The sequence below is a fragment of the Astyanax mexicanus genome, chromosome 1 (genome assembly GCF_023375975.1).
Source record: "Astyanax mexicanus isolate ESR-SI-001 chromosome 1, AstMex3_surface, whole genome shotgun sequence".
NCBI lineage: Eukaryota > Metazoa > Chordata > Actinopteri > Characiformes > Acestrorhamphidae > Astyanax > Astyanax mexicanus.
Window position 1 is genome coordinate 43,224,942 of NC_064408.1, and position 27,741 is coordinate 43,252,682.

Consider the following 27,741-nt stretch of genomic DNA (forward strand, 5'->3'; position numbering starts at 1 on the left):
AATTAAATTAAAAACCTTAAAGCAGAAACATATACTCTATTTCTCTCTCTCTCTCTTTCTCTTGGACTTCTTTTTTAAGGTGTGGGGAGGAGGGGGGCTTGTTTGTGAGCCTGATGAGTTTGTCAGATTTGTGATGAATTTATAAGGAAATTATCTTGGAAGTACATGATTTTTGTTTTGGAGTGTTGTGTATTGTTTCTGTTCGGAAGTAATTGGTTAATTAAATGTGGTTTTAAAAGTAAAAAAAGTCTGTCTCTTTCTATTTATCTCTGTCTCTTTTTCTTTCTCTCTCTCTCTCTCTCTCTCTCTCTCTCTCTCTCTCTCTCTTTCTCTCACCTGCGCTTCGTGATGCCCAGCACGCCTCCTTCCTCCTATTGGCTGGAATCTCGCCGCTTCTCCGTCGCTATTGGTTGAGGAGAGCACTAATGCTAATTAGCGTATGAATATTCATGAGCGCTGTTGGTGCTGCCGCTGAGTGAGGCGCGCGGGTCTCTCTCCGCCTGTGCTGAACCTGCAGGAGAGCCACGCGGGCACGCGCTCCTCAGTCCTGCCGCACGAGCTGCACCTGAGAGTATGATCACAGCCTCTGTCTGCTGATCATCTTCATCATGGATCTAGTGGAGTTCTGCCAGCACGAGTGCTTCTCCTTCACCCCTCAGCAGCCCGAGTGAGTACCGCACTCTGTGTGTGTGTGTGTTCGAGTGTGTGTGGGGGCAGCTGTGAGTGCTGTTTGGGGGGCTCTGGAGCTGTAGGTAGGTGAGTGTTGGTGTGAGTGCAACCAGAACACTGACTACAACTACTGTTAGAAAGAACTGACAAAAGAGCGAGTTACTGTATTAAACCAGCAGTTATTCATTCATTTATTCATTCCTTACTCTCTAATCATTAGTTTATTTATCTGTCAATCTATCTATGCAATGTTATACATATTTAATCGCTCTTTTGTCCCTTAATGTACTCATTCATAAATAAATATATAACCAATCTATTTAGTTCATTGTTCATTTACTAATACATAACTGTTTAATATAAGTATCCAAAAAACAGTTAATTCATTCATTCATTCTTTTTTTTTACCAATCATTATAAATCAGTTGGTTCATGTCTTACAATATGCAGTAATTTACTTCATTCATTCACTAATTTGCTCATCCATCATCCATCCATTTGTTCATTCATTATTTTGCCTGTTCATTATTAATTGTTCACTGTTTATTAGTTTCTAACGACTCATCTATTGATGTATGCAATATTTGACAAATTATTTCATTTGTTTATTTATTTGTACAGACATCTATTAACTCATATGTTTATCCATCAAAGTACTCGTTCATTTACCCATAAAAAGTTGTAATACTCATGGTCATTTATTCACTAATCTTTCTATGTATCCATCACTCCATCCATCCATCAGTTGAATAACTGTTTATTTGTTAATTTATTCAGTCAGTGATACATTTTCTCATATATGAACTTATAACTGTAAAAAAATGATATATTTATTTCTATCCACCTATCAACCCTTCTGCTTCAATCATCCATCCATTCCTATGTTCCTACATTCATTCAACCATTCATCCATCCTACCACTAATCCCTGCATCTATCCAATCAACCATCTGCCCTTTCTTGAGTCTATCCATCTCTCGTTTCTTTCATCATTCTGTCAATTCATTATCAATTAAATAATTTCTGTTCCTACTTTCATACATAATCCATCCATCTATTTTTTCCATAAATTCACCTGTCTGTCTTTTCAGGAATCCATCCATACCTCCATCCCACTATTCTACCTTCCCCCGTCTAATATTTCGTCCATCCATTCATTCATTTATTTACGTTCCTACATTCATCCATCCATCCATCCATCCAACCTATCCACAGCTGAATGGAAAGTAGAGAGTTAATAAAAAGAAAAAGAAGAAAGAGGCATTAGAAACTCTCCTCCCTCTTTCCTCTCTCTCTCTGCTCTTCACTGTGACTCTCCTCGGGCCGCTCTCGGCTCTCTGTACTTTATGGGCTGCATGTCGAGGGTTAATTGCTTTTTTGAAAGTCAGTTAGAGGAGCATTTGCCCATTAGCCATGATGGAGGTGCAGGTTTGGGTGGTAATGTGCGGAAATCACACACCGCACTGATGAAAGGATTGATTACCGTCAAATGCATAGATTCAATATTTCATAAATCACAATGCTTTTAATATGACTTAAAATCTTCCCCCTCCGCACACACTGGACATACCTGTCACCTTATTTTTAAACACTGTCAAAGTATATCATTCCTACCAAAGTATATCACACCTGTCTTTAGTGCTATCCCTTCTGCCCCACAATCTCTTTCTCTGTCGTTTTGTCTCTTTTCTCTACAATTCTATCTCTCTCTCTCTTTTTCTCTAGCTGTCTCTAATCTGTCTCTACTGCTTTCTGTTCTAACTTTGTTTCTTTCTCAAACCTCCCTCTCCTATTTTTTTCATTCTCTCTCACTTGTCCTTACTCTTGTTTTATATTTCTATATCTGTCTTTTCTCACTCTTTTTTTGTCTCTGTTCTAACTAGCATCAGTTTTTTTAATATACATTTCTTTATCTACAAATTACTCTTCAAATGAACCTTCCTAGTAAATGTCTCATATAGCGCTATCATATAATCCTATACTAATGGGTTCAGAGAAGCCCACTCGTTATATCCTCTTATTGTTGTGATGGTAGTGCTCACTAGCACATTTGGTCAATCTAATTTAATTACTGAAGAATTAAGTATAATAAAGGTTAAATGTTGTGGAAAAGAAAATAATTGGTTAAATCTGCTCTTCATACCGAGGAAGGGATTTAAAGGCATGATGCTGAAGTTAAATGTTGAGCTTGAAGACAGAATGAACACACAGCAGATTGATGTTGAAGGCTTTGCGTTTGTTTTAATTGTCTAATTAAGAATTAGCAGTTCACTCAGAGACAGAGTCTCCAGCTTTATCAGTCGGCAGAATAAAATCAGGACGGCAAACATTCAATATAGCTGTATCAGCAGCCCAGCTCCACACACACACACCAACACTGCAGACACAGGAAAGAGGTGTTCTCGAGGAACCAGGAGGAAAGACAGACATCAGAAAGGGTCAGCGGAAACACGGGGCTCGCTAAACGAGTTTACAAGTGTTTAAACAACTGATATCACTCCATACACACTCCTAACACTGCTGCACCTGAAAGAGTTCAACCTCATTAATAGACCTTTAGCCTGATAAAGGAGAACATGAAACAAGTTTCACAAGCTTCCCTCAGACAGTGTTTCTCTTTCTGATGAATGAGCAGAAACATAAAGGAACATTTTCACAATATGTAACATTATTTAACGTAACAAACCTGTGTGACAGTTAACAACAGTAGAAACTCACAGTTGCTTAGTTTAAGAACAACACATACCTGAACAGAATTTAATATAATACAATCTAATACAAAGGCCACAAAGTGAAATTCACTACATGAGTGTTGCCTTTATCAACAGCTGCTTTTTGGATTTATTAGCTCCTGAAGTTCTGATTTGTGAGGTTAAATTGTTCTTAAGTATTATTAAGGGGGAAAAAAGAATAATGTTTTTAGCATGTCAGATTTCACTTCTAAAAAATTCTGAATATTTTGTATTCCAGCAAAAAAAAAAAAAAAACTCACATTGCAATGTTCATTTTATCCCTCAACAATGGCCTGAATTATATTTTTTGGGAGGAAGATAGATGTAGATGTAGCAAACTTACCTTATGCCTTAGTATAATGGACGTAGATGAGCTTTAAGTAAGTAAGTAAGTAAGCAAATAAGGTATGAAAAGAAAAAAAACAAGAATTTGGTTTGTCGCCTGAGGGCAACAGTATACCATAGAGGGTTTAAACTAACACGTTTGCATGGGAACTGTAGTAATTCAGGCTAGTTTTTAACCATGTTCTTGTTCTTTGATATAAACAAAAATAGGATTAAAATATAAACTGACATTAACATTTTTCCTTTACATTGGAAACTTAAATGTCTTTAAATAATTGCAGTTCTGTTGTAAAAAATGATGTTCGAATAAACATGTGTTTGATTGATTTATTCATTACTTGGAAAACATAAATAGAAATTTGTAAAAAAAGAAAAAAAGACATGTTTTTACCTGTATGACGTTTTGTATGCAGTAATTCAGTCTTCAGCTATTACTAAATTACAAACATCGTTGTTAACTGAATTTCTGCCTCAGTTTATGCTTTTTAAGGAAACAGCTAGCAGGTTTAGGCAGGCTTGCCTGCAGAAAATTGAGACTCTGTACTGTGTCAAAATATGGACATTTACAGACAACACAGAGAGGCAATTAGCGAGCGGAAGTGTTTAACTTGTGTGTTGCGTGGCGTGGAGACGGGCAGGCTGAGTAAAGGGATTTGTGCGGAGCTAATTCTCTGGCAGAACTCGCGGGAAGAGACTTACAGCAATGGGATTGCTGTGGTGTTGGTCAGGTCAGGGCTAAATCCACTCGTTCACACACAAAAGCCAAATCAGCTTCTGCCTCACGTTACTGGCGGCTTTCCAGAAGGTGTGCGCATGTGTGCGGGAGTGTGTGAGAGTCTGCGAGGTGGGGGTAGTGCCACACACCTGGCTGAATGTTGATGGACGGGTATTAACAGGTACACTCTGGTAATAGTTGTGTGTGTACTGTAAACATGTGTAGCAGCCAGACGTGGGAAAGTTGGAGGTGAGAGATGTGAGAAAGAAGCTACGTAGCTGTCATTTGTGGGGTTTTGTTACTGCGGTGCATTTTTTTTCCTGCATTTAAAGCAGAATTTTCACCAAGAGGAAACACTGAAGCTGACATTGTGGAATTTTTGAAAGACCTGACAGAAATGATACCTGAAAGATAACAGCCTAAACGCTGAACCAATAACTTGTTGTGCCCCTATGTTGTTTTTCTTATGGTTCATTAAATTGTGCTTCATAGCTCTTAAAAAACAAGTGGAACATTTCTGTGAAGTTCTGTGGTAGATTCTCAACTTTCATTCAGTTTGTATAAAAATGTACTTGTATAAAAATATAATAGCTTATTTTACACAAATTGGTTATCACTTTATTTGTATTGTCTGTTAGAGAGGCCTCATAGATGCTTAGCTAACATTCCATTGCATGTCTATAAAACACAATTTAACTGTAATGTGAAAGTAAATTATTCTGTATTGAATGTAACCTTAAACCAAACTCAAACCGAACTTTAATATTAACACTTAGGGTTAACCCAATTCATATTTATATTAGGTCAGAATTTTTTTTTAATTTAAATGTAGAGAAAAAAATTCATTTGAGAAATAGGGCAGTTTATTTGAGAAGAAAAATAAGTTTAAGTGACCAGGTCCGATTTCTGAGACAATGCATTTTTACCTTTTAGGAAATTTGGCAGTGTTAAATCAACACTGTTAGTGTTGATTTAACACTGTGAGTGTGAAGTTTAACACTAATAAGTGTTGATTTAACACTGCCGAATTTCCTGTGTAGAACAGATTTCATTATTTTGAGAAAATAAGTCATTTTCTTTTAGATACTCAGTCATTATTATAAGATGTATGTTGGAATCTATTGAGGAAATCGTTATTTTGTAAAATTAGAACTTGTAGAAAATGCATATTTACTTTTGCATACTAGCTCAGACACTTAATCTAAGTAAGATGGATTTAATTTGTAGATAGTTTGTAAATCTGTAGATACATTTTCGTTTTTTAGTATTTTAGTGATCTATAACTCAAAGGTCGATTGCGTAAAACACAGCTGAATTTAGGGTGTGTCTTTAGTATCCCGAGGGCGCAAAAAGCCGCAGCTGGAATTTAATTTTCTTAATTAATCACGTGTGTGTTTTGTGCGTAACATGAAATAAACCAATCACTGTGTCACTTGCCATTTCCTTTAAGAGTCAGGTGGGCTTTGACTTTGGCGTGTTTAAATTTTAACAGCAAAGTGCTTTTGTGCATCTAAGCAGAGGATACTGACCTGTGCCTTCACGCTGTGAAGGTATGCCAACAGATAATTTAAGGGAAGAGCAATGTTATTTTGTTCTTTATTCTGTTAATTAAATTTAATTTTAATTGTTGTAAAACCTGGATTTGTGTGCTGCAGTGCATTCGTGTGTATAAGTAGGGTTGTACACGTGCTGAGCGAGTGCAACATGCCCGGCGCTCCTGCTGTTGTCAGGGTTTTAATCAGTCAGTGGCGCACTTGTATTTTCTGCCACCAAGATAGCAAAACACCAGATATTACCTGAACACACCTCACTTCCTGACCACCATGTCCACCACTCCGATGCTGTTTTAACGATGTGGGTGCAAACTACAAATAATCTAGTCTTTGGTTAAATACGTTTTTATTTACTTTTTTTCTTTCTTTTCAGCTTCCTGGACATGATGTCACTCAACGCCCACTGCCCCACCTACATCAAGACAGAACCTGCAAGCCCCGCCTCCATGACGGACAGTCTGATGCAACACAGTCCTGGGGGGTCATCAGACACGGGCAGCAGCTACAGTTCTATTGCCAAGGGCAGCCAGGGGGGCGTGGACTCGCCCGCTCTGAGGCCTGGCGGGGCCCCCTGCAGACTGCTGGAGGAGCCACAGGTGAAGACTGAGTTTGGACTGACGACGTCACCCAAGCGTTCTTGTCTGGTCTGTGGAGACATTGCCTCTGGGTTCCACTACGGCGTGGCCTCCTGCGAAGCCTGCAAAGCCTTCTTCAAGCGCACCATTCAAGGTTAGAACATGAATCATGGCTCTGGGTCTCTATGTTCTTAGGAGGTATATGCAATAGAGTAAAAATACATCACTTAACAGGACATGCAGTAATTACAATACATTATTCCTGTCATGTCTCTGGAGTTGGGTAACAGTCTCAATGCACCAGCAAGAAAAAAAATACTATCAAATATAACAGTAAAGCACATAATTACTGAGGTGTTTCACTCCCCTGACATTTCTGGTTCAGAAATTAACTAATAATTCAAACTACACCAAGTAATTGCTGTTTCTGTCACTGGCATGACTACAGGCACCTATTTAAATTTTAGTTCTAATTTCTTTTACCATTTTCTCACCAATTTACACTGCCAATTACCCAACGCACTCATTAGGACTCCCCCTATCACTAGTGAAGCCCTAACACACCAGAAGGGTAAAGACAAGCATATGCCTCCTCTGATACATGTGAAGTCAGCCACCCTTTCTTTTTGAACTGCGGCTGATGCAGCATTACCGAGTAGCATCACAGCACACCCTTTGGAGTGATGAGGGGAGAGAGCACCATCTACCCACCCAGAGAGAGCAAGGCCAATCGTGCTCTCTCAGGGCTCCGGTAGCTGATGGGAAGCTACATGAACAGGATTTAAACCAGCGATCACCTGATCATAGTGGCAGCGCTTAGCCCGGAGGACCACACAGAAGCAACTACAACTTTAACAAAAACGAAAGGAGAAATTAGACTTATATCTTGTATTATATATTATATTATATTATATTATATTATATTATATATTAGACTATATTTGTCTTTGTCATGCATGGACCTCTAAAAGGAGGTTAAACTTAGTTACCAGTATATGTACAAAAAAAGTTTTTTTTTTTTAAGTATGACACCCTTAAAACGTGACGGCATAGTACTACAAAGCTGCAGTTCTCAGTTGTTATTTGGATATAGTAATTTTTATGGCATTGTAAACAGTAAAAGTTGCCTTTCTGTAGAGGCATTGTGTTGTTAATAAGTTTTAAGCCTTTTATTCATACATTGTGGCAATGCACTATAAATGCAGACATATGCATTTTGGAGATCCTGGTGGTGTGGGTTTAGTTTTCTTTTTTTTTGTGATGAATAGCAAAAGAGATTTTAGTGTAGTTAGCTCCCGCTTATAGATGATATTTAGCGTGCTAAGCCTGCTCGACATGTTTAGATGATTAGTTGCATACTTAACTATTTAGTTTTGTACTCGTTTAACTTGCTTATTTGACATAACTGCTGTCCCAGTCCTGCTCCACAGACAGACTTCGAAAGTCTTTTGTCCCTCAGGCCATAAGACTTTTCAACTCATCTCAGCACAGCAAACTGAAGACTCTGTGACACCTTTTCTTTCCAGCAATTCTGGCCACACCATGGACATACCCCCATCTATGGTCACACTATCTTGCTGATGCCCATAACACTATTCTTTATAGTTCTACCCTATTTTGCACTAGTAGTTCATTCACTAGTTCATTCATCTACTGTTTACGTATCATTTGCACTGCTAAATTTAAATTATTATATAACTGTGTTTGCACTTTCTGTATGGCGGACATCAGTTATCCTTATCCTTACTTTATGCACATCAACTGGTGTTCGCTGTCTATTGTGTTCAACTGCACTACCTCCATTTTACATCACACACACACACTAAAGACTGTACTATTATAATTTCATTTTATTTTTTATTTTGTTGTATTTATATGTATCATTTATATATATATATATATATATATGTATATATTTTATCTTTTTGTAACTTTGTGTACTATACACACCTGCTGCTGGATGTCAAGAATTTCCCCTCAGGGATCAATAAAGTATCTATCTATCTATCTATCTATCTATCTATCTATCTATCTATCTATCTATCTATCTATCTATCTATCTATCTATAATTAGCTAGTTATTTACATAATTATTTTTTGGCTTTGTTTAGAGAAGCCTCTCTAATCCCACCCATGGTTCCCATCCTACACTTTACATTGGCATAAAGCTTCTGTTTGTGTGCATTATTTGCACTTTATCGTGTTTGTGTGTGTGTTGATTGCTATCTGGATGAGGCCTACAGGAACAGTTTCTGGTGTAATACTCAAAGCTTTGCACAGGATTACACCCAAAACAGCCTTGGTCGTTAAGATCTTGACAGGTATATAGGGAGGCCTACTTACGTAGAATACGCATGGAACATATTTGCATGTACACCTATTGGTAATAACACTAAATATCTGACTAGAATGGCTGTAATGACTGGTAAAATGGTGGGATCCACATATTAGGCAGCAACTGAACAGTCAGTTCTTAAAGTTGATATTTCGAATGCAGCAAATATGAATAAGTACAATAATCTGAGCCACTTTCACTAAAGCTATACTGTGATTAATAGGTGACTGGGATAGAGCATCTCTAAAATAAGGCTGTGTATTTGCAAGAACTAGGCGAAACTATAAACCTCACAATACAGGAGTTACGATTCAAAATATTGAGATATATTTTAATACTGTAAGCAATGCCATATATTTTAAATTTTTTAAATCAGATTTTTGGAAAACTGTCATGGTATAAAAACACAGCATCATCTTTATTACCATTAAATTTGAGTAAAAAAAAGATTAGTTTTTATCCAATCAGAACAGTGGGATCTAACGACAGTATTAAAAACCACAACAACCACAAATTAACCACCGTCTGCCACAAATCTTTCCATTTAAATTAATAATTAAAAATCAATACTGTATGTTTTAAAATTGATGCAGTATTGAAAAACACAATTTCAGGATATTTCAGTATAATGACATTTTCTTACACCCTTCTTACTATAAAATTGTATATATTTTAAATTTTAAGTTTTATGTGGTATTGCCAGTATGCAAAGGTGAAGACAGCCTTCCTTTAGACAGGGTCGTAGTGTGATACAGGTCTTTACCCCTGTACAGATTGTATAGAGTGTAAAGTCCAACACTCTTGAACGTTTACGTTAATTAGCTCGGGGTTAAGCTGGAGCAGCTTGCAGCGCACAGCCTCTTACATTTTGAAAGAAAACGTTAAATTCCTTCTGTATGTCGATGACCTAATTGTCAACAAGAGCTGCAGCAGATTCATGATCTGCTCCAAATTCATTGCTCAGCAGCATATAAATGCCTTTGTTAAAAGATACTTGCATAGGACTTATCATTACAGCAGGCAGTTTAAACAGTACATGCACTGAAATAAAGGGCCAGTTTATCTCTATTTGTATTTCATAGTACTGTAGGCAAAAACAATGAAAAACTCAATGGAAGGGGAATATGGGGTTCGTGTCATGCAGCAACACCATAAAAGTGTAAAGATACACACAAATGAATGCATGTAGAGTGGAAATATGATGTTTGTCATTGGACCTAAACAGTAGGATGAATCTGAAAGCAAATTAGCCCAGTACATTCTATTTTAGCACTCTAATGGCATATGATCTTTGCCAGATGAATTCTGAACTCTTTGACATCAACTCGACATGCCGTGTTTGGAAGCTAAGAAATTCTGGGTAGAACACCAAGAACCCCATTCCCACTGTCAGACATGGATCTGGGTTTTTTTCTTTGCCAAGGTAGAAGAAAACTTTTACAGCATTTATGAACGGGGTCATGTGCAGTATAATCTTGAATGAGAACCTCCTGGCCTCTGCCAAACCATTATAGATGCTTCATGAATGGGTCTTCCAGCATGACAATGACCTAAAACATTATAGCCAAAACAACAAAGAGTGGCTTAAAGGTCTCCTTCCGCTCAAATCCACTTTTTCTTATTCTTTGTGAAATAGTGTAGGTCTCTCTGAGTTGTATATGCGTGCTGCATATAGGACTGTTTCTCAGCCTCCACTGTCTGCAGTAGCTTAGAAAAGAAAATACTCAGAAAAACGAGGCGATCAGGAAAAACTTCTGCATTTTACCGAGACCTTAAATATATACTAGGTAGGCACGGTTTGACAAGGCAGCTCAACTCGACAGAACACAACAAAAGTGTGAGGACTGTCTCGATAAAGTGCTTGGTGAGTGCACATTCATAAATCAACTTCTCTCTCTTTCTCTTTCTCCTTCTCTGTCTCTTTCTCTCTCTCCTTCTATCTCTCTATCTGTAGGGAGTATTGAGTATACGTGTCCAGCGAGCAGCGAGTGTGAGATCACTAAGAGAAGGAGGAAGTCCTGCCAGGCCTGCCGCTTCACCAAGTGCATCTCAGTCGGCATGCTCCGAGAGGGTAAGAGTGTGTGTGTGTGTGTGTGTGTGTGTGTGTGTGTGTGCATTCCACAGAGAGAAATAAAAAAACAGTAAGAAAGAAAGTGAAAAGGAGGATATTGGGCAGACAGAAAAAGCAAATGTATATATGTACTTGTGTGTACAGTGCGAAAGGGAATCAGTATGAGGGATGGCCTCTATGAGTATATATATATATATATATATATATATATATATATATACAGTTGTGGTCAAAAGTTTACATACACTTGTAAAAAAACATAATGTTATGGCGGTCTTGAGTTTTCAATAAGTTCTACAACTCTTATTTTTCTGTGATAGAGTGATCGGAACACATACATGTTTGTCACAAAAAACAGTCATAAAATTTGGTTCTTTCATAAATTTATTATGGGTCTGCTGAAAATGTCACCAAATCTGCTGGGTCAAAAATATACATACAGCAACAAAATTTGTCAATTTTGGTGATGTAGCGAGTTGTGTCAATCAAATTAGCTTCATGTCATGGCCTCTTCACTTCTTGTAAGTGATTCTGATTGACTACAGCTGTTGACTTCTCATGAGCCCATTTAAATAGGGCTCATTTGACCCAGTGATTAGACTCAGCTACAAAAGCTACAATGGGAAAGTCAAAGGAACTCAGTGTGGATCTGAAAAAGCGAATTATTGACTTGAACAAGTCAGGGAAGTCACTTGGAGCCATTTCAAAGCAGCTACAGGTCCCAAGAGCAACTGTGCAGACAATTATACGCAAGTATAAAGTGCATGGAACAGTTGTGTCACTGCCACGATCAGGAAGAAAACGCAAGCTATCACATGCTGCCGAGAGGAGATTGGTCAGGATGGTCAAGAGTCAACCAAGAATCACCAAGAAGCAGGTCTGCAAGGATTTGGAAGCTGATGGAACACAGGTGTCAGTCTCCACAGTCAAGCGTGTTTTACATCGCCATGGACTGAGAGGCTGCCGTGCAAGAAAGAAGCCCTTGCTCCAGAAAAGGCACCTTAAGACTCGGCTGAAGTTTGCTGCTGATCACATGGACAAAGATAAAACCTTCTGGAGGAAAGTTCTCTGGTCAGACGAAACAAAAATTGAGCTGTTTGGCCACAACACCCAGCAATATGTTTGGAGGAGAAAAGGTGAGGCCTTTAATCCCAGGAACACCATGCCTACTGTCAAGCATTGTGGTGGTAGTATTATGCTCTGGGGATGTTTTGCTGCCAGTGGAACTGGTTCTTTGCAGAAAGTAAATGGGATAATGAAGAAGGAGGATTACCTCCAAATTCTGCAGGAAAACTTAAAACCATCAGCCCGAAGGTTGGGTCTTGGGCGCAGTTGGGTGTTCCAACAAGACAATGACCCAAAACACACATCAAAAGTGGTAAAGGAATGGCTAAACCAGGCTAGAATTAAGGTTTTAGAATGGCCTTCCCAAAGTCCTGACTTAAACCCCATTGAGAACATGTGGACAGTGCTAAAGAAACGGGTTCATGCAAGAAAACCATCACATTTAGCTGAACTGCACCAATTCTGTCAAGAAGAGTGGTCAAACATTCGACCTGAAGCTTGCCAGGAGCTTGTGGATGGCTACCAAAAGCGCCTAGTTGCCGTGAAAATGGCCAAGGGACATGTAACCAAATACTAATGTTGCTGTATGTATATTTTTGACCCAGCAGATTTGGTGACATTTTCAGCAGACCCATAATAAATTTATGAAAGAACCAAATTTTATGACTGTTTTTTGTGACAAACATGTATGTGTTCCGATCACTCTATCACAGAAAAATAAGAGTTGTAGAACTTATTGAAAACTCAAGACAGCCATAACATTATGTTTTTTTACAAGTGTATGTAAACTTTTGACTACAACTGTATATATATGAAGGCTGTTTGTACATTTTTGCAGGTGTGGATGCTGTATATATGTGTGTGTGTGTGTGTGTGTGCAGCTGGAAAGAGTGTATATATGTCATCCACCTGCTAAATACACAACTGTTCTAAGTGCATTGTGAAGAAGCACAGTCTAATAGAAGACAAACATTAGCATTTATTCAATTTAATAAGGAATAAACCAATAATAACTCATACTTTCACTGACTGACCACTTTATCAGAAACACCCACTATAGTTTTTCAATGCAGTGGAAAGGTGTCTTTTTACTGTTCAGCTCAGGATCATAACTGGTGAAGCATCTTTATGAGCACTGGTAAGGCCTGACTTAATTGAGGCCGACACCATGGATCAATACGTATAATGGAATCAAACTAATGGAATCTCACACCTGCTGTTAAATATACACGTTTAACCAAAGGACACACGCAAGGACACACACACACACACACACACACACTCTCTCTATTACAGGATCCGGTGCAGTGTACTCGTTTGATCAGTGTTGCATGTTGCTCTGTGTTTGTTGATGTAGTGCGGTGTATAACACTTGCATGGTGAATTGGTTTCAGAGAGGCGTGTAGTGATTAGTAAACCCATATGGCAGTATCTTAACACATAACATCAAAGAGGTACTGTCCACACACACACACTGCTTTCAGTCCCAACAAGACAGTTAAACTGTAGGTCATGTTTTCAGCTGTCCAGTAGTAGATGAGTGTGTGTGTGGTGTAAATTCACCGTAGCTTTATATTTCAGGAGTGTAAAGCCCTCTTCAGAGTGAGCTCATAGGTTCAGTCACAGGATCAGCATGTGTGTATGTGTGTGTGTGAGAGAGAGAGAGAAAAAGAGAGACTGTTGACAGTTGTGTTATAATTTAGCACAATAAGCTATATGTCCAAACATATGAAAAATTACATGTTTGTGGACACCTCTTCTAATGAATGCAGCTACTTTCAATTACATCCACTGCATATCCTTTCTCATTTCTCCTCTTCATTGCTCAGCTTATTTTTTTCATTTCTTACATGCAGTTCTCTTGTCAGTTATTCTTTTCTCCTTTCTTTTCATTTCTCTTGTCTTTTTCCTTATTCTCTTCTTTTCTGCCTATAAGAAATTTCTTTTTATTTTTCATCATCGGCTTAACTCTGTTCTCTTCTCCTTTTTTCTACTTTTTCTCATCTGCTATCTTCCTCTTCGTCTTCTCTTTTCTACTCTTTTCATGTTCTCCTGTCTTCTTTCTTCTTTTTGTTCCTAATTTCTTCCCTTCCCTGCTTGTCTCTTTATTCTGTTTCCTTCTTTTAAATTTTGCCTTATTTCTTATCTTCTCCTTTCTTCGATTCTGTTGTCTTTCCTTCTTCTTCTTCTTCTTCTTCTTCTTCTTTTTCTTCTATAAAGTTATTTTCTGTTCTCTTTAGTTATCTTCTCTTCTCTCCTTTTGATTTCTTTTCTGTTTTTTCTCATTTCTACTTTATAGAGAATGATTTACATCATTATGCAGCAGCTTTGATAAGGTCTTGTCCAATGAGATTTTAAAAACTGGTTTACACTAAGGAGAATTGTATTTCTGTCTTGATTTATGAGATAAATTAAAGCCAGCACAGCCAGAGAACACAGGCGCTCTATACTCTTCTAGTCTACACTGTGCACTGTACACGGTGACCTTAAGCTCAGGAGCAGCTGCTCCAGAGTGCCTCATTCTATTGCCCATGATGTTCTTTGGCGATTATTCAAGCTGTGTGTCAGAAACGACAGGAGATAGACAAGGTGTAATGGGCAGACGCATGTAAAATACCACAAACACAGACACACATACACACACACACACACACACACAGAAAGGCTGAAAATGGCCACTACAGTAACATATTAACACCTAGATCACACACGTGTGTGTACATGCACAGACAGAGAAATATGCTCACCCGCACACTCAGTAAAACAACAGACTATGGAAACTTGTGCGTCAACAGCTGTAAGTGCACTTTTCCATCTAATGTTACAGTGAGGTAATTTGCGCTATGCCTGAGATGTTGCACCTCCGCTCGGCTCCTAAAAGCACCACGCGGCTAGATCCAGAGTGAAATATGACCATCAAAGTGTGTTTGCACCTTCAAATGACGTGTCAATATGAGTTTCAGCATGTTAAGCTGTGAGAGTTGGCTGTGACTGTAAACAGTGTTTATGAAACAGAAAAATATTTAATATGCACACATATGATCAGACACATTAACTGAATTATTACAGTTTTGTGTTTGCAAAGACCCAAAAACTGGTACTTGTAGCACCATTTTGGGAATTACTAACTCAAATAGCCTTTTTATTAACTTGAAGCTACAGTGAAGCTCATTCTCTGCCTTACACTCAATCAGCTTTTCTAAAGCACACTTTTAGCCAAACTCTAAACACAGTTCCCTACATTACATTTAAGTATTCAAGGATTCAAGCAGAATTTATTATCATTCACATCACATGTGGTACATGAGGTGGAACGAAATTGTGATCTTACGGTACAGTTTAAACCCAAAGAGCATTTGTTAAAATAGATAAATATAAGATCAAATAAAAAAATATATATATATAATAGAATAGAATAGAATTACATACAGCAACTCAACACCCTGTGATTTTTTTTTAAATACACTGCCCTGCAAACACCACACTCATCTGCTACTTACTCAGACCCAGCTGTACCAGGTCAGAACTCTTTAGGATTATCTTTATCTTTAGAAACAGAGAGAACAGGAGTGAAAAAAGATGAGAAAGGGGAAGAGGATGAGGGTGAGAAAAGACATAAACAACCAACATAAAAGAGATCTGGGCCACTTTTTTTAGTTTTCAGTCTAATCTGAGCTGCTGCACTGTAGAAATCATCTGAATATAACGAATATGAATGTGTTTTATTACTGGTACTGTAATCCACTGTCCTCTGCAGCAGAATACTGAGTATGTAGGTCTGGTCTATACTGTGCTACAGTACTGTACTGATTCTTAGAGAGTAATGGACTTAGATACATATGTAGCAGAGTTTCTTTACTCAGATAAATAATAATTATTTTATAATTTTGTTTTACTTTGCTTTAAATTCTTTAAATAGCCTGTTTTTTGTGAAAATATAAGTATGTATGAGTATTATGACGGATCAGCGCACTGAACACTCAAAAACACAAGCTAGTAGTGTTTTCAGTTAATTCCATCAGTGTGTAAATAAACTTCATGCATTTTAAAAGAAGTAGACAGTGTCAGGGTTTCCTAGTCTGGTCTAGTAGTTTGATGTTTTTTTTTTATTTAAATTGCCTTGGGATGCTTTCTGAGTGGACTACTAAGCACTGCACTCAATCAGTCTGCTAAATGTAATACAAATAAATGTAATATATAAAAAAAAATAATAGTTGATATGTAGGTACAGCATATACACTTCTCTAATTTTTTCCATTGGTTGTTTCCACAGGTGTACGTTTGGACCGAGTTCGGGGAGGCCGTCAGAAATATAAAAGGGGTATAGACTCAGATAACAACTCTTATCTGAACCTGCAGTTACCTCTGACCCACAAAAAAACACGCACAGGTAATACACACCCTCACAACACACAACTGACAATACTGATTTTCTACAAATAATATGAATTTATGCATCAAAAATACTTCTACACTACCCACTCATTTTCTCTCTCTCTCATTTTATTCCAGAACCCTGCAGCATTAACACTGAGAATAAGTTGGTCTCCCATCTGTTGGGGGCGGAGCCTGAGAAGGTGTTTGCCATGCCTGACCCTGCCCTCCCCGATGATGACATCAAAGCTCTGACCACACTGTGTGACCTCGCTGATCGGGAGCTGGTGCTTAACATTGGTTGGGCCAAACATCTCCCAGGTACACACACGCACACACACACACACACACACACACACACACACACATATACATACACATACATACATACACACACACAGTGCCGGTAGGGTACCAAGTGCCAGGAGGTCACCAAAAAATCAGGCTTGTGAAAACTCATCATACTAATAGTAATCATAAAAAAGATATACTTAAAATAAAAACATGTAAAGCATGTTAATATATATAAGCAATACAAAAGTGACATATTTGTCAAGAAAAGATGAAATTCCTGTGTGAAATAGAGTACACATCTAAATGGTGTATTACAATAGCCGCATGCACAACAGAGATGAGGGAGAAGCTGCTCACTCTTCTCATACAGAGACTGAAAATAAACATAATTTAGCCAGGTCTAATCAACACACATACATCAGAAAGACAACTACTAATCTGTAGAACAGTGTAGCATTTTGGAAATGCAGACCTTTCTTTTATTTAAAAATAAAACAGTTTTTTTTATGTTTTTTAGGTTAAATGCACCATATTTTAAACATTACATTATGTATAGACCACAGTTTAAAGTATTATTAAAGAAGAAAACCAATGTGTTATCAAATAACACCACTGACATTTTGAAGTACACTTTTTCATTATAGTAGTATAGCAGTAGTAGAATGTTTCAATTAATAATACTGTAGGAATTGGATTGAATTACATGGCAAATGTAGGAAAATTGCTTGGGAAATAGATGTATTATACACTTGTTTGGAATCCTATAAAACATGAAAATTAAAGGGTTATCCTATCTCCTTCTCATTTATTTAGGTTATATGTTTCATGTGATATTACTGTAGCAATTTGGAGTAATGCGAAGTTAAACCTATGAAAAATGTCTGTTTGGTTTTGTATAAATAAGATTTTGGAGTCATATAAATCCAGCAAAGCACACTTTTATTAAATTACACAATTACATATATAAATATATATTATATATTCTATACTATTAATCAGAAAATCTTAAGTTACATTACTGTAGCATTTTAGAGTAATAGCAAGTCAAACTAAGGGAAAGTGTCCATTCGGTTTTGCATAAACCAGATTTTGGAGTCCTATAAAACCAGAAAATCAAACTGTTATCAAATGACACCATTAAATTATTGAAGAATCGTTTACATACTATTAATGACACAAGTATCACGTGAAATTACTGTAGCATTTTGAGTAATGGGAGGTCACACTATAGAAAAAGAACAGTTGGGGGGCACCACAAAGCAGTTAAGGTACTTAGTTCTAAGGGTCTCCAAATGGCCAGTGCCAGCTCTGCACACACACACACACACACACAGCAGTGTGTGTGTGTGTGTGTGTGTGTGTGTGTGTGTGTGTGTGTGTGGAATACCAGTTGCAGAGGATTTGCTAAATAAATCCGGCAGGTGTTAAACTGGGACAGGATGTGCTACAGTAATGAAGATAGTGGCACTGCTTCTCTTTCTGTTTCCCTCTTTTAAAAGTTTTGTTGTCTTTGTGTGTTTTCGCTTTCTCTTTCTAACAAGCGATTCGGCTGAATTTATTAAGCTTCAGTAAATAATAATATTCTGAATATGATATCCATCTACCTATCAACAACTTCGTAATAATTACTCATTTACACTGATGGAGAATAACATTATTACCATTATCATATTTGTTTCAATGACCACTTTTTTCAGCTTTACTTATCATATAAGAGCACTCTTATCTATAATGACAGACTGAAATCCTGCATCTGTTTCTTTGCATACTTTATTATCTTCATTATAGAACCCCACAGGAGAAACCACCGCAGAGCAGCTATTATTTGGGTGTTGTTTCTCAGCATTCTCAGCACTGCTGAGATGTTAGGTGTTAGTGTGTGTAGTGCTGATTTAGGTGGATCAGATGCAGCAATGCTGCTGGTGTTTTTAAACGCAGTGTCCACTCACTGTCCTCCACTCTATTAGACACCCCTACTGAGCTCCTCCACCTTGTAGATAAATTATATATCTACACGTCAAGCTAATCTGTTGCTGCATTTTGTAATGGTCATCCTCTAATCCTTCACCAGTGGTGGAGCCCTTGGTAGAGCTGTCTCACTAAAGCAGTCCCACTGAGGTGTTTAAAAACTCTAGCAGCACTGCTGCACTGCCTGATCCACTTATACCAGCACACCACACACTATCACCTCATACACCACCCCGTCAGTATCAGTGTCAGTGCTGTGTGGAGAATGATCCATCACTCAAGAAAAACAGTAAAAAAGTTAAAAAAAAAAAAGGAAGGGAAACAATATGATCAAAAACCTAATCATCATTTTTTTTAATCTTTTGAAAAGTGTCAGATAGAAGGTCAGTAAAAGACATACAAAAGGAAAGCAGTAAGACAGACAGAGAGGTCGACAGGTTTAAAGTAGATGTAGGTGTATCTCCCTTATTTCCACTGCTTTGTTCTTACTCAACAGCTTTCTGCCTTATTAGCAATAAATTACATTACATTACATACACCCACAACAGAAATAACCCCATACTGTATACCCATTCGCCACACACACACACACACACACACACACACACACACACACACACACACACACACACACACGGAATGGGCAGGCACCTGTTTTTGTGTTGACACTCGCCTGTGTAGTAGTGCTTACAAAACAATGTACCTCCCCAAACCAGGTGTGTGTGTGTGTCGTACAGATCAGCAGATACCTTATGCAGGCATTAAGTTTAGCTTGTTCAAGTGATTGTTTGGCAAAATTAATGAAAATGAAACATAGCGTGTAATATTTCTGAAAAGGAACAAAATGCAATAGCATGCTTGCAGATTTTTGCGTCTGGTGTTGATGGACATCATACAGTGGACAGTATACTGTCCTTCAACCAACTGACAATCAGAAATGGAGTATAAATATGATACTAGGCCCCATATTTTAAAAATCCTTAGGTGAGCTATGAACTGTGCAGCTCACAGTGTGATTTAGGTCGTGTCAATGTGTCTTTGCTATTGTAACGATGGGAAAAGTACACCTTGAAGTACAGCTTGAAATGCACAAAAGGCACGTAGTTATTCTCTGCGGTCTGACTTTGGCAGATTGTTATTTTAATGGTGCAGCACTTCTTCACTTTTCAGCGCAGGACATTGACCTGCTTATTCATGCTGTAAAAGTGCGCAAGCAGGTCATTTATGAGAACAGCAATGTTATTTTATTCTGTATTCTGTTTATTGTTGATAAGAAAGTTAGGTTTGTGCACTGCTGCATGTCCATGTCTGAGTGTAACAAACGGAGGTGTATGTAGGCCAAACGTGTCTGTTGCCAAGATAGCAATGAACATCTTACAGTTAACTGTTGTCTAGGTTCTCAGCCAGTGGGGCACCTGTGTTTTCCATTGCCAAGATAGCAAAGCAGGAGATATTTACTTAAACACATCTCACTTCCAGACCACCACGTCCATCAGCATAGATATACTGTATTCATAAGCGTCTTCGCTATTTAAACAACGTTTTTTGCATCAATCAGGAATGTGTTATTTTTTTTCAATAAGTGGATTACTGTCTTGCATACAATTGGGAAACAGAAAATGCTTGCCAACCTTTTTTCTTCTATGGGTGTCATATCTATTTAGCTGTCCATTTCTCGCACTCTCTCTCTGTTTCTCTGTCATCAGCAGACAGAATTAGAACAACACGGATGGCTGCTGGATGTTTGGATTCACCATCTGAGTCCACACACTGAGCCTTTGACCCATATTAGTCTCTTCATACATTGATATGTTTGTGTGTGTGTTCATGATAGCACTGAAGGATAGTAGTGGAGTAGTGGATGGATCTGAATTGACACGTTTGCTACCAGCTTTTTCAAGTTGCCCAGCAAAATAACTCACGACTGTTGCACATAGATGCACACACACAAGTGAAGCTCTCCTCCTAGCTATGCAGCTGGGAATGAACTGCCACTGGTGACTGTGTGTGTGTGTGGCTGTGTGTGTGAATGTGTGTGTTGGTATTGTTAGCCAGACTCAGATGTGTGTGTGAGTTTGATGTGGCCAAAATTGGCTATACAGTGACATTCAGTGCTAAACAATAGCGTCATTGTCTGCCCTCTTGCCTAATTTTCCCGATGCCTCAGTCCTAAAAAGGGTGATCAGATGTGAATTGACATTCGTGCTTTTTGTGTTCTGAGGCTTTTCTTTGTTTGTGTTGTTCTGTTCCGGTCCACCTAAGTGACAGGGCATCACGGAGGGCCGCTTGATGCCGTTAGCACGACACACAAATGTCAATACTCTTGAGCATCTTCGAGCTGTGAAGCTGAATAGCCCCCATTGCTGATTTAAGTCACATATATTGATCACACAGATCACAATCAGCTACTGAATGCATCCAGGGTTGGAGCTTGTATCACTCGGGACTGAGAGAGAGGGAGAGTGGGGGGGGGTGAGAGACAAAAGAGGAATCGGAGAAAAGAGAGTCTCAAGACAGCTGTAAAAGATCACTCAGATAAAGATGAGACTAATTGAAAGCTTCTGTCTTTCCCCTTCTGCCACCCCCACCCAATCAGTAATCATCTGCTCACTAAATTACTAGAAGGAGGTGTGTGTGTGTGGGTGAAACCTCCTGAAGGTCTTAAATTTTCTTCTGAAATATTTATCAGGAAGCTATAAAATTGTATCAAACTATTGTATCAATTTGTTTAATCTAAAAAAACAAGAAAACTTTTAATGTGTATTGTTGTTGTCTAAAGGCAAAATTTTCCAGTCAGAATATCTTTAACTGGACTTTTTTCCCTCCAGGTTTCTCCAGCCTCTCTCTACCGGACCAGATGCGTCTCCTCCAGAGTGCCTGGATGGAGGTTTTGATCCTGCGTGTGGTGTTCCGCTCGCTGGGCACTCAGGATAAGCTTGTGTTCGCTGAGGACTACGTTATGGATGCTGATCAGGCTAAACTAGCGGGTCTCCTGGAGCTTCACACGGCCATCCTGCAGCTGGTCAGGAGGTACAGGGCCATGGGTCTCGAGAGAGAGGAGTTCGTCACCCTTAAAGCCATAGCACTCGCCAACTCAGGTACAATACTAATGTATACACCATCCACAAATACACAGGCATATACACTCACCAAGCACTATTTAGAAAGAGCTTACACAATATTACACATTCATGCAGTTCTCTAATCAGCTGATCACGTGGCAACAGTGTAATGCATAAAATCACACAGATACCGGCCAACACCTTTAATGATCACATGCCTGAAAGGTGTAGAATTTATGAAAAGTCGAATAATAATAGAATAATATACAAGAAAAGCATGTGAAAATATGAAATTAACATATACATTAACAAACGTCATCTAGGTATGTTTCTTCTTCAAGCTTGTGTTAAAAGTCCTGTTTGTAAATCCTTAATCCTTAAAATGAAGCTGATTATTTTTCATAGTAGTTTTAAACTACAAACAAGTCTCAGTTTATATGTGCATCTTGTTTTCATTCAAGCATCAAAATCAAAAGTAGCAGCCCTGTTTTTGATTTGTTAATAATTTTTAGTCACTGCATCATTCTACACATCCGTATAGGGCTGCTGCTAACCGTGGCTAGCATTGTTGCTAACCCTCGCTAGTGCTGTTGCTAACCACAGCTAGGGCTGCTGCTAACTGCGGCTAGCATTATTGCTAACAGTGACTAGGGCTGCTGCTAACCACAGCTAGGGTTGCTGCTAACTGTGGCTAGCACTGCTGCTAACTGTGACTAGTGCTGCTATTAACCGTGACTAGTGCTGCTATTAACCGTGACTAGTGCTGCTATTAACCGTGGCTAGGGCTGCTCTTAACCGTGACTAGTGCTGCTATTAACCGTGGCTAGGGCTGCTGCTAACCGTGGCTAGGGCTGCTATTAACCGTGGCTAGGGCTGCTGCTAACCGTGGCTAGGGCTGCTGCTAACCGTGGCTAGGGCTGCTATTACCGTGGCTAGGGCTGCTATTAACCGTGACTAGTGCTGCTATTAACCATGGCTAGGGCTGCTGCTAACCGTGGCTAGGGCTGCTGCTAACCGTGGCTAGGGCTGCTGCTAACTGCAGCTAGCACTGTTGCTAACCGTGGCTAGGGCTGCTGCTAACTGCAGCTAGGGCTGCTATTAACCATGGCTAGGGCTGCTGCTAACCGTGGCTAGGGCTGCTGCTAACTGCAGCTAGCACTGTTGCTAACAGTGGCTAGGGCTGCTGCTAACCGTGGCTAGGGCTGCTGCTAACCGTGGTAATCGATTTACCTCAACAGTGCAACTCTCATGTTGTCTAACTCACATTTTTTTCTTGCTATCTCAGCAGTGCTATTCTAATGTATTTAAATGTGAATGTACTAAAGCAGTGCAGTTTTAGTCATAAATTACACAAGCAGTGCTACTTAAGTCACATGTGAATGAAACCTACAGAGAATAACAAACATATACTAAAGTTAGCTGAGCTAGCCCTGTGTAGCTTACATTTTTCAGTTGGAAAACAGCCAGTTTGTGAAGGGGCATTAAACTCCTACTAAGCATGATAAGTGGTGCTTAATGGTTTATTTTGATTAATTAGTGTGAGTAGAGTGTTAAAATGAACTTAAACCAGTTGTTTGTCTGATGTTTTCTCGATGCACAGTGCTGCTGGCGTCCGGGGAGGAGGGGAAAGCGTGGGGGTGTGCGCCTCCCACCCTTCTGCTGTACAAATTCCTAGCGTTCCAAATGTTAGCCAATGCTAATATATAACTTCAAATTAAATAGTCATTGTTCAGCATAAGTCATTAAAACATTTTTTTTTTTCGTTTATTTTTAGCTGAACATTTTCGGTTGCTAAATATTCATTGTATCCCTAAAAATAGGCTATAGATTATTTAATTCATATAATGGTAAAACAAATTGCAACAGTTTCTGTGTGTTTTCATAGGTGTTGTGTCCTCCTCCAGGCTGTCTATGGGGAGGGGTTGTGTTAATAATAGATGTTCAGTTTGAAGGGCTTACCGTGATGTATTTTCATGGCAGTTTTCTTCAGCTTGTATAGTTTTAGGCTGTAGGGATTTGGTTGGTTTCACTCTCTCATCACTAGAAGTTTGTTTCTTTGAAAGTAGAATTGCGTTTCTCCTGTGAAAGCTAATTTTTTAGCGTTTCTCCTGTGAAAGCTAAATTTTTAGCGTTTCTCCTGTGAAAGCTAAATGGCTCTCTTGTCCTGTCCCTCAGACTCTATGCACATTGAGGATATGGAGGCGGTTCAGAGGCTCCAGGACTGTGTGCACGAGGCCCTGCAGGACTACGAGCACATCCACCACTCAGAAGACCCTCGACGGGCAGGAAAGCTGATCATGACCCTCCCTCTGCTCCGGCAGACGGCCACCAAGGCTGTGCAGCACTTTTGCAGCATCAAGCAGGACGGACGCGTTCCCATGCACAAACTCTTTGTGGAGCTACTAGAGGCCAATGCTTAACTGACACATATATAATAAGAAAAGTGAAAAAGAAGACTGTTATCTGGGACAATTGATGTGGAGAATTGTTTTTTTTTTTAAAGAACAAACACATAAGACTTGAAGACGTTGTTTGTTGTTTGATGTTCTTGTTGCAGTCATTGATGCTCTTATTTAAAACTAACAGACTTTTTGTTTCCCTTTTTTGGTGCTTTAAAAAGATGCTTGAGGGAATATAAGAGCCGTGCTGACGAATAGGAGAGCTCGATATTGCCAGAGAAGAGAAAGCAGTCACTGCAGAGCAAACTGTCGCTGTCATACGAAAACCTTATCATTATTTAGTTTTTTTTTTAATTAATAAATTAAAACAGTCCACAGTATACAACATATACACATCTAAAAAGGGTGAAAATGACAGAAATACTCTTCCAGTGTTCATCTGAGTAAATAAATAAGCTGAAAATGTTATACTGAAAAATACTGCTATTTGTAGGTAGGTCTGCTAAAATGTTAAAAAAGGTTATGAAATAAATATAAATAAATATTAAAAAAAATATTTGAAAAGCAAGATAAAAATACTTGGGATTCTTAATAATTTTATAGTAGATAAACAAATCTGAATCTTAGCAGAAACAATGCATTATATATACAATTATATTGTTCAATATAAATGATTCTGTCATATCATTGCTCTTTCCCAGTTAAGAACGCCTCTGACAAAGTTATGTTCCGAGGTTTTCCTATGGCACTGACCACTGAACACTAGCAGAACACAGAGCAAAAAATCCTGAGTTGTCCTGTTTCTTTTGTGTTGTTATCTGCCTGAAAGGTACAAAACCAGGCCTCAGCCTATAGGGCTCAGCACAACATTTGGCTCCAGTTAAACACACCTAAACAAGCTGATCCAAAGCTGTAGTGCTCCATTTGCTTGGCCGTGCAGAGCAAGGTCAGAACAGAGCAAAAACACAGAAAAGATGGATTTTAGTCCTGATTTAGTGGCGGAAATATGTGGGTGGAATGTGGGATAGGTGGGTTACAGGTGGGAATGGATGTCTAAGTGGGTTTTTACTGGGTTTTGTTGCTGATATCCAGTTGGACTTCCAGAATGGGCCCATAGTTACAGCCCACCTTAATCTTACATAGGTGTCATCTAAATCCCATGTGCAGTTTACAACCCAGATAGGGCCTGTGTTTAACCCCACCTGGTACCATTACTGTCCCTAATGGAGCCCATGACTGACTTCCAAATGTGGGGCCAACATGAAACCCATAGACAAAACGTTCTGGGAACCAGATTTGCCCAAACATGCGAATATTATCTGGGATAAAGGCTCTGCAGTCGCAAAGCTTGTTCGTCTTTTGTAGAGGAAGTTTCCAGGCTTCAACATGGAAGCACTGCTGAGTGATCTTGGTTTAAGGATCTTGGGTTGTTTGAGTTTTTTTTGTCTTTGACATCTACTTGTAGCAGGATATAATGAAGAGCATGCTCAATACAATGGAAGGATACAATGAAGAACACTATCGATATTATTTTGTATGTTTTAAAACCTGTTTGTTTAATTCCTGATTAACTGTTTTAGATTATATATATTTTGCCCGCTCAGGAAACCAGCAGTTTCAGCAATAATACAAAATTTAGTTCTATTATTTTCCTGCCGTTTGATGACATAAAAAAAAATCCATAATGACACATCCTTTGTTCCAACATGCTGTGAGCTAAATCCATTCATCATTGTTCTTAATTGCTGAGGAAGCGGAGGTGTGAAATGAGTAATATATCATATATCATTGCTGTCTAATAGCCTTTGAATGCATATTTGAGTGGAGTAAAATGAAGACTGACGCTGCAGACCACTCCACGTGCCTGACCGCTGTGTATATATACAGTATATACACAATACTTTCAGCCCAAATCACCTAAAATTGTGGAACTGTAGCTTTCAAGGGCTGATGTTTGTGGATCTAAGAAATTCCTGAATTTTAGGAGTTGAAACATGCCGGAGGCCCCTCCTCCTCCCAGTCTAATCTCATGAATGCAATATCTTTCTGGTTCTTTTTACTCGTGTCCCTTTTACTAGCCATATCTTTCGTCCAAGCTTCAGTTATCAATAAGGGGGTCTGGCCTTCAACCACAAAGCTGAAGCTACCTGAACTTCATCCCGAAGTTCTTGAAGTTACTCTCTTCTCATACAGCAAACAATTCATATGCTGATGATATGGTCAGTGAGGTGACTTAAAAAAAGATGCTGTAGTGCATCTTGGTCTTGGAGAAAGTTTGTGCTACCCTTTACTGGTCCAGTTCGGTCCTGGTGGTGGCTACCATTTGATACCATTTAAAGGCCCAAACATCAACAAATCATGCGCACTATCTTATACTCATATTGCTCTATGATCTGAACATTAGACCTCATAGCTAATTAAACCTGATCTTGACACACTCTAGACTGATTAGGCCGACTTTTCTTGATGAACTATTAGTGTGTTTTGCTAGAGCTGGGACTCGCATATTAAGCCAAGTTTATACACGCCACAGATCATGCTTGGTGAAGTATTACCTCAGTCACTCATTTGTAAATACAATACATACTCTGTATATACTGTATGTTCACACATCAAGAATTCAGCAATACTGCATTCTAGGTCAGTACTCGATGTTTGAACCAGTACTCGATGCTAAATTTCAGGTCTGTCCAGTAGGATCTTTCTGCTGCATAATCCAATAATTTAGGCTTAAATGATTCAAGTGACTGAGAAATCTCTCTTGCTTTAAGGAATCTCACATCCCAGAGACCCCTGTAGTACTTTTTGAATTTCTGTTACCAGTCAGAAGTTTGGACACGCTGGATTCTGTGTGTTACACTTCAATTTTCAACGCATTGTTAATATGAAAGCTTTTGCATAAAAGTTTTTAATTTATATCCATCCTCCAGTCTAGTATTTATGTTAGTCTATGTAGTATGGCTTTCCTAAGAAAAGTTATTATTATAATTTGCTCATAAAAATAATAATATCAGTGACATCACAACTGTGAAACAGCTTATATGGAATTACTCCACTAACAATTATGTCACTGGAATTATTCTACATGCATCCACACTTTTGACTGGTTTTATATTTGCTAACCGAAGCCATGAAAAAAATCTAATCTGACCTACTCTGTGATAGTTCCACTAATTATAAAAATAAGGAATTGGTTGCAAATGAAATATTTCCATAGATATTTATACATTTATCAAAATCATGTAATCAGGTACTACATAAGGGATATGTTTATTTATTTTTATTTTGAAAAAAAGAAAAAAAACATTGCATTTGATTTATCTTCTGTAATTTCTCAATTTATTGGACTGTTGATGCTGCATGGCCCAATCAAAATTTAACTTAAGAAAAAAAAGTCATCCTCATCACACTTCTGAATTACTGGTTTAAACCTGTTTTCTTGTTCTTGATGGATTTGTTGACATTGTATTAATATGCTTGTAAAGAAACTGTAAGCAATATAGAAATGTAAGCAATATGACCCAACAGCATTTGCCATATAAATGGAATATCCTTTTTTTTAAATAAATGATTTTAATAACAGTA

General features: G+C 38.5%; 1 protein-coding gene across 1 annotated transcript; it reads left to right on the forward strand.

Moving 5' to 3' along the window:
* The first annotated feature begins 440 nt into the window (after positions 1–440).
* On the forward strand, positions 441–27,741 carry esrrgb (estrogen-related receptor gamma b). The gene is made up of 7 exons (XM_007260447.4): positions 441–667; positions 6,387–6,742; positions 10,878–10,994; positions 16,333–16,449; positions 16,572–16,754; positions 21,524–21,793; positions 23,933–27,741. The coding sequence occupies exons 1-7, from the start codon at positions 609–611 to the stop codon at positions 24,175–24,177; spliced, it is 1,347 nt and encodes a 448-aa protein (XP_007260509.3). The 5' UTR covers positions 441–608; the 3' UTR covers positions 24,178–27,741.

Coding starts and splice junctions, on each gene's coding strand:
- esrrgb (XM_007260447.4), top strand. CDS start 609: ATGGATCTAGTGGAGTTCTGCCAGCACGAGTGCTTCTCCTTCACCCCT. Junction 668..6,386: donor TTCACCCCTCAGCAGCCCGA/GTGAGTACCGCA, acceptor CTTTCTTTTCAG/CTTCCTGGACATGATGTCAC. Junction 21,794..23,932: donor CATAGCACTCGCCAACTCAG/GTACAATACTAA, acceptor CCTGTCCCTCAG/ACTCTATGCACATTGAGGAT.